This window comes from Mus caroli, chromosome 15, assembly GCF_900094665.2.
Source record: "Mus caroli chromosome 15, CAROLI_EIJ_v1.1, whole genome shotgun sequence".
Lineage (NCBI taxonomy): Eukaryota > Metazoa > Chordata > Mammalia > Rodentia > Muridae > Mus > Mus caroli.
This window is the reverse complement of record NC_034584.1, coordinates 83,127,817-83,134,993: the sequence shown is the minus strand read 5'-3', so window position 1 is coordinate 83,134,993 and position 7,177 is coordinate 83,127,817. Positions and strand designations below refer to the sequence as shown.

The 7,177-nt window shown below is 54.3% G+C and overlaps 1 protein-coding gene across 3 annotated transcripts in view; it reads left to right on the top strand.

Moving 5' to 3' along the window:
• Dennd6b (DENN domain containing 6B) overlaps positions 1 to 5,738 on the top strand; it is a 15,438-nt gene extending 9,700 nt beyond the window's left edge. Inside the window, exons 10-20 of one of the 3 annotated variants that reach the window (XM_021183126.2) lie at positions 527 to 649; positions 749 to 844; positions 944 to 1,038; positions 1,168 to 1,233; positions 1,554 to 1,618; positions 1,722 to 1,811; positions 1,925 to 1,978; positions 2,325 to 2,434; positions 2,508 to 2,610; positions 2,705 to 2,779; positions 2,862 to 5,738. In XM_021183126.2, the coding sequence (XP_021038785.1) occupies positions 527 to 649; positions 749 to 844; positions 944 to 1,038; positions 1,168 to 1,233; positions 1,554 to 1,618; positions 1,722 to 1,811; positions 1,925 to 1,978; positions 2,325 to 2,434; positions 2,508 to 2,610; positions 2,705 to 2,779; positions 2,862 to 2,984 (1,000 nt within the window). In that variant the 3' untranslated portion in view covers positions 2,985 to 5,738. The remainder of the gene's footprint in view (positions 1 to 526; positions 650 to 748; positions 845 to 943; positions 1,039 to 1,167; positions 1,234 to 1,553; positions 1,619 to 1,721; positions 1,812 to 1,924; positions 1,979 to 2,324; positions 2,435 to 2,507; positions 2,611 to 2,704; positions 2,780 to 2,861) is intronic. The other 2 variants (XM_021183127.2, XM_021183125.2) reach the window with 2 other exon arrangements.
• The last annotated feature ends 1,439 nt before the right edge of the window (positions 5,739 to 7,177 follow it).

Here is a 7,177-nt window from a genome sequence, read left to right as displayed (position 1 = left end):
GATTATGGGACGGATCCCTGGATACAGCAGTCTCTAAATGGTCCATCCTTTCATCACAGCTACGAACTTTGTCTCTGTAACTCCTTCCCTGGGTGTAAATAATTTTTTTTAAGTTTTATTTATTATATGTAAGTACACTGTAGCTGTCTTCAGACACTCTAGAAAAGGGCGTCAGATCTTGTTAAGGATGGCTGTGAGCCACCATGTGGTTGCTGGGATTTGAACTCAGGACCTTCAGAAGAACAGCCAGTGCTCTTAACCACTGAGCCATCTCTCCAGTCCCCAATAAATAATTCTTAAAGAGGCAATAGTAGTAGCAGGGCCCTAGATTGGCAAGCCCTCCTGGGGCTTTGGATCTGTAACAGGGTTTCCAGGCCCTCCCAAGCAGGGTCCAGGTCGCATCCCCTAGGTCTGTCAGAACATAGGTGGTGACTCTGGTGACCATCCTTCCTACTGTCTTTGGGAGGGGGAGTTGGTACTATGCTCACAACAGCACCTTTGTAACACGGCCGCCTGACCGCACCAGGTGCTTCCGGCCAGTGCTCGCCCACGTGCAGACCCTGTGGGAGCTCGTACTTCTTGGGGAGCCCCTCGTGGTGCTGGCACCCTCACCCGACGTGTCTTCAGAGCTGGTGCTAGCCCTAACCAGGTATAAACTTTACTCAGTAGACTGTCATGGCTGTGCCTGGTTACCCTAGCCTTACACAGCCCTTGCTGCTCCCCACCCCCCACCCCCAACCCCTGACAGCTGCCTCCAGCCCCTGAAGTTCTGCTGTGACTTCCGCCCCTACTTCACCATTCATGACAGTGAGTTCAAGGAGCTTACAACTCGAACCCAGGCTCCGTAAGTACGCGTCCTCGCACCCTGCTCACACACGGCCTGCCTCTAGGCCTGTCTCTGCCTCTTCTCTCTCTCTCTCTCTCTCTTTCTCTCTCTCTCTAGACCAAACGTGGTCCTGGGAGTCACAAACCCTTTCTTTATCAAAACACTCCAGCACTGGCCTCATGTCCTCCGAATTGGGGAGCCCAAGATGTCAGGTGAGAGGCCCCAGGGCTATGAACCTCACCAGCTTGGGACTCAAGGTGGAGTTCGGTTCCCAACACCTCCGAGCCCACCTTAGGCAGAGCTGTGGGTACTGAGCCTTGGCTGCTGGGTGTGTTTCACAGGGGATCTTCCAAAGCAGGTCAAGCTTAAAAAACCCTCACGGCTGAAGACCCTCGACACCAAGCCAGGTCTGTGCCTCCCCCTTGGGCTGCAGCCCCATCTACTGCAGTAAGGCCTGTCCTGCACTTGGTAGATTCCTCCAGTGGGAGAGGTGGCCAGGCTTTCTGACTCTTTTTCTTTCTATTGAGGCCCCATGATGGCGGGGGAGGGGGGGCATTGCCCTCTTTAGCAGGTCCCTTGAGTCTCAGGATGGATTGGGTAAGAGATGTGCAGGTTCTGCAAGGAATGGGGCTGTAGGCAGATCAGACCACCATCTTCATCATCGGTAGAGCTTTGGGGTTGTGGAAGGGAGGCAGAATGGACAGCCACAGCTCTGACCTCCTGTCAGGCCTCTACACCTCCTATACTGCCCACCTCCACCGGGACAAAGCGCTGCTTAAACGACTGCTCAAGGTACAGCCTACTGGGTAGGGCCTGGACTCGGGGACTTGGTGTGGAGTGAAGGATGCAGGGTACCAGTCGATGCTGAGAGTCAGTCCCCTGCTTCCTCTTGCAGGGTGTGCAGAAGAAGCGGCCATGGGATGTGCAGAGTGCCCTGCTGAGGCGGCACCTTCTGGAGCTCACACAGAGTTTCATCATTCCTCTGGTGAGACGGGCAGGAGTGGGCCAGGAGTGGGCATGAGGGAGTCACAGTAGTGACGGTAGAGCCTGTGACAGGGCTTGTGGCTCCCATTCATTGCCTGTCTCTTAACCCTCCAGGAGCACTACATGGCCAGCCTCATGCCACTACAGAAGAACATCACACCCTGGAAGGTGGAGTCCTGGGACTTGGGGGGGGGGAGGGTCAATTTAGTCCCCATACCAAGAAGGGAAGGCCTGAGGCAGGTGTCCACGTGTAACAGAGAGGGTGGCTGAGATACAGAGCCATGAGGGCACAAAGTTGACTCTGTGCCTGTCAGGCGTCCCCCACCAGGCAGCGAAATTAGGATTGCAAGGAAGGGCACCGACAGAACCCCTGAAGGGTTGTCCAGGGATCTGTCCGAAGCAGGGTGGGGTGAAGATCTTTAGCTATGTTCTCGAGGGAGGGTCCCATCCCGCTGAAAAGGAGGACCTGTGCTCATGGCTCAGTAGCACCCAGCTCATGTGATCTTTGTCTCAGAGCCCCCCGCAGATCTGCCCCTTCCGCCAGGACGATTTCCTGCGAAGCCTGGAGCATGCGGGACCCCAGCTCACCTGCATCCTCAAGGGTGACTGGCTGGGCCTCTACAGGTGGGAGAAGAGGCTGCTGTGGGTGCCCCCAAGTCCACTAGCTCAGCTCCTCAGCTGCCTCTTGCCATCACAGGCGGTTTTTCAAGTCCCCTCATTTTGATGGCTGGTATCGGCAACGACACAAAGAGATGGCCCAGAAGCTGGAGGCTCTGCACCTGGAAGCTATTTGTGAGGCGGTGAGGGAAGGCAGAGGGGGGGTGGGGGACAGGTACAGGCCCAGGGTAGGTGGGAGGCTTGGTAAGAAGAACCAGATGGAAATGTTCCTAACAGAACATCGAGGCTTGGATGAAGGACAAGTCCGAGGTGGAAGTGGTCGACCTGGTCCTGAAACTTCGGGAAAAGCTGGTGAGAAGCCTCCTTGTATTGTCCTGCCCCCCACTTGCCAGGCCAGAAGTTTGTCCACCACTCACCACCATTGTCTCTCCAGGTACGGGCACAGGGCCACCAGCTCCCCGTGAAGGAGGTGACACTGCAGCGGGCTCAGCTGTACATTGATACAGTTATTGGCTCCCTTCCCAAGGACCTGCAAGCAGTCCTGTGCCCTCCCTAGGACAAGGCCAACCTGTGTGGTCCTGGGGGAGTGGGGGGGCTAAGTCTGCCAAGTTCCCTCTCCCTTGAAAGGCAGGCCTCCAAGCTGGGACTCTCAGCCTTAGGCTCCTACCTCAGCTTCAGCCCCCTCCCAGAACCACCCTTGTCCCAGCAGTAAAATGACATTTGGAATGACAGTCTGGTCCCTGACTATTGGGGGATTCTGTGCTGGCACTGCCTCGCTTCTTCCTGGGCCCCACCTGTCCTCCACAGCTGGAGGTGGGAGTGGCCTAGTAGCCCTTACTGATGTAGGTGCCTTCACCACCTGCTGCCTCCTGGCTCCATCTGCCCACACTCCAGGATGCCTTGTGTTGGGGGTCCTTTAGCCCAGCAGGCTTCCCCGCTCAGAGAAGAGGGAGGCAGCTGCCAGGGCCAGCTCCTTTCCTTTACACCCCACTCATTCTGCAGAGGGATGAAGGGATGGACAGAGGGTGGGAAGGGGTACTTTGCCTAGGCAGCTACTTGAGAGGGCAGAAGCTCTTTGTCCTGAGAGGATTTAAATCTCCTTCCTGCTGTGATTGGCCAGCATGAGAGAATGAGGGATGGTGTGGGGGCCTGGCACCCCACTTTCAAAAGCAAGCTCAGGCTGTTCTTGGAGGTCCTCGGTCCTTGTTCTCTTTCTTGGAACACCCCCTGAACACCTGCTCCATGCATTTCACCCAGGCTGCCAAGGGCTACTCCAGCTTTTCCCCGTGTCTGCCCCTCCTCCTGCAACTTACTTGAGAGGCGTTGGGCTGTAGCCTGATGCTATATTCTCTGCTGTCTTGGCCTTAGGGTACAATTGAACCCATAGGCAGAGGTATCTCTTGGAGGGGCTGTTCTGTTCTTCCTAAAGGGCTAAAATGGCCCCAGGGACCTAAGTCTGCCAAGCTTCCCTTTCCCTTCAAGGCTCTAGCTTGTCTTCAGACCTCCCCTCCCCCCCAAGAACCACTTTTGTCCTAGCAGTAAGAATGACACGGAGAACACAGCCTGGTCCCTGACCGTTGGAGGATTCTGTGTTAGCCCTGTCTCACCTGTTCCTGGATTGATGCTATTGTGCAGTACTATTAATCCTGGGTACAGTGTGTTACAGTGTTACAACCTAGTACTGCAACCTGGCCCTTGGGGTGGTCCAGACTGACGTGAGGACCCGGAGCAGCAGCCAACCCTCAGCTGAGTATCAGAAACCTGTAGGTGGGTCTCATGACCACTTAAGACTGCTCCTCTGAGGGACTGGGCCATGTGGGTTCACTGGGCAGTGTCAGTGTCAGGCAGTATCAGGGAAAAGGGGCATTCCGAGAGGATGGGCCCTACATCCTGTGATGCTTTAAAGGGCCACTAGCAAAGTAAGTTGGTTTAGAGCTGCATGGTGAGCATTTGCTTTCTTAGAGAACTGCCGAGTAGCATGGCCATGACCTGTTCTGGGTTCTTTGTACTCCTTAGTCAAACCTCAAGTATGTACTGCCTCACCCTTCCCCACTGATCCTGGCTAAGCCAGACACAGCAAAGGTATCCCAGTGGTAACAGGTGTCAGCACTGTGCCTAGATCTTTGCATGTGCTCAGTTGTTTACCCCTGACCTTAGCCCATGACAGCTTGTCACACTGTCCACTCTACAGGTGCGCAGACAGACAAGATAGATGGGTGAATTTACATAGTGATCTAGGTCAGTCTAATGCGGTATCCAAGGATGTGACCTGTTAGAAAATAGAGCAGAGGCAGGTTGAGGTGGAGACCTTGTCCTTAGGAAGAATGGCATTAGCATCTCCTGGAACACTGGTGCCAGCCTCACCACCAAGAGCCTGGTCTCTAAGGGATCTTCAGAACCATGGCACCATCCTCTGTGACAGCTGGAGCTCCCCGGCTGTGGAGACTAGCCATTTGGAGTCTGCAGAACTGTGCCTTTCGTGTGCCAGCCTCCTATCCAAGTGACGGGTCTAAGCCTCCTCGGTCTTAATGGCTCCACCGTAAAATGCACATCTCAAATATCACTGCAGTGTGTTTCTCGTGGTATTTTTCACTTGACTTTCACACAATAGGCTTCAGGGTGCCCCCCACCACCACCCCAAGGACCTCAGCCACCATCAGCCTTAGGACTCTTCATGGGAATCAGCAGACAGATTTAGAGGAGGGGCTGGTGGGGAGGTAGAAGGCTATAGACACAACAGTGCTGCTTAGGGCACAAACCCAAGGCTGACACACAGGAATGAGCAAAGTTCCAGTTTCTTCGAGGGGCTTGTCCTGGTTACTGGTAGAGTATACTGCCTGGGGCTTCCTACCAGCTCCATCCTCTCCGACTCTCTCTCTCCCAGGATGGGATCAGCTGAGTTAGTGGAGCTTCTGTCCAAAGTAGGCTCAAGCCCATCTCTTTCCATCCATGCCAAGGGCAGAGCCTGGAGGGATGTCGAGACAGATGGCTCCAAAGAGGTGCTCCCCTCCCCCCAACCCAGAGGTCCCTTACAGTTTAGACGCCTGGATAGTGAGAAGCTAATCCTGGAGATTGTGATTCCCAGAGCTCCCTTGTGGGGACAGTTGGAAGAGCGCTGTGAGCCGGCATTCAGGGGATCTAAGAGGGTTGGGTGGAGGTCATGAGGCAGCCAGCCCCAGGGACAGACCGGAAGGACAGGAGGACTCTTTTACCCTCTAGCTTCCTGCCTTTTCTATTTTGAGCCCTACTCAGTTCAGAATACTGGCCTTCCCACAACTTTGTTATTAAAATATCTTTTTTTGTTATACAATACTTGTCTTTTAATATTTTTGATACAAAGTTTGCAGCTGTGTTACTGGCTATTTTGGAGGTGTGTGTGTGTGTTGGGGGGGCGTAGTGTTGAAATCACTGAATATTTTGGAGTCTCTTGTATGTGGGGGGAGGAGGGCGGGGTTGCTGGTGGAGGGGAGAAGGTGATTCAACCAAGCCTGGCTGCTTGAGATGGGGCAAGTTTAACTTCCTTAAAGAAACAGTGAAGTCCTCAGATTTGTGAAGTTTTCAGGTTGGGGAAGGCATAAGAATTGGGGCAGATCTCTAAAGCTGGGGAGATGTTACCAAGCAGGCTCAGTCAGTCATGGGCACCCCAAAAGGCTCTCCACAGAGATGCCAGAGGAAATAGGAGGAAGTAGGCAATCGGTATTCAAGGAGGGCAAATCTGGAGGCTGGTGAGATGGCTCAGGGGATAAGAGACTGTTCTTCCGTAGGTCTCGAGTTCAAATCCCAGCAACCACATGGTGGCTCACAACCACCCGTAGTGAGATCTGACGCCCTCTTGTGGTGTGTCAGAAGACCGATACAGTGTACTTATGTATAATAATAAATCTTTGGGCCGGAGCGAGCAGAGATCCTAAAAATTCAATTCATAACAACCACATGAAGGCTCACAGCTAGAGTGTACTCACATACATAAAATGAATAAATAAATCTTTAGTTTAAAAAAAAAAAAAAAAGGAGAGCAAATCTGGGGTGGAAGAGACAGCTATTCCAGGGTAGACATGAATGAGCTGGGGTTTGGAGACTAGTCCCAAACCTTGTCCTGAGACAGATCACCACCATGTTACAAGTGCAAGGGACCACAGTATGGACAACTTCAAGGCCTGAAGTAGGAACCCTAAGGTACTGTCCTACCCTATAGACATTTTGGTGGTCGGTAAGGCCAGGGGGCTGGGAAGGAGAGTAGAACATTCCATATGGAGAACAGAGCGGCTAGGATTCGGAAGAAAGAATCAAGGTTCAGCAGCCCTCACCCTCGGGAACGGGATGAGCGCGTGGTCCCGCCTGTTGCCAATGTAGTGGTGCGGTTCCTTGCGCCCCGCCCATCTCCAAGAAGACACTTGAGGCCTCGATCTGGCCCAGGCGAAGCCACCCACTGGTGCCGGGCCGCGTGCGCCATTCAGTTCGGCCTGGGGCACTCCCGGGGTGGTGCCCAGCCTGAGCCAACTCCACTGATGACGGGGCAGTGGGAGGTACGGGGGGAACTGGTGCTGGGAGACGAGACTGCAGCAGGCAGAGAGCGCGGATTGCTACTGGGCGCGAATCTCCAAGCAAAGCGGTGTGCATAAGTGGCTCTGAGCCGAGGGAAACGCGGGGTACGCTAGGGACGCCAGCCGCCCCTCCTTCCCACCCTCTACCCCTTAGTCTCGTCCCTCCCTCTCGCCCGCCCCTGTCCTCCCCGCCCTCCTTCTCCCC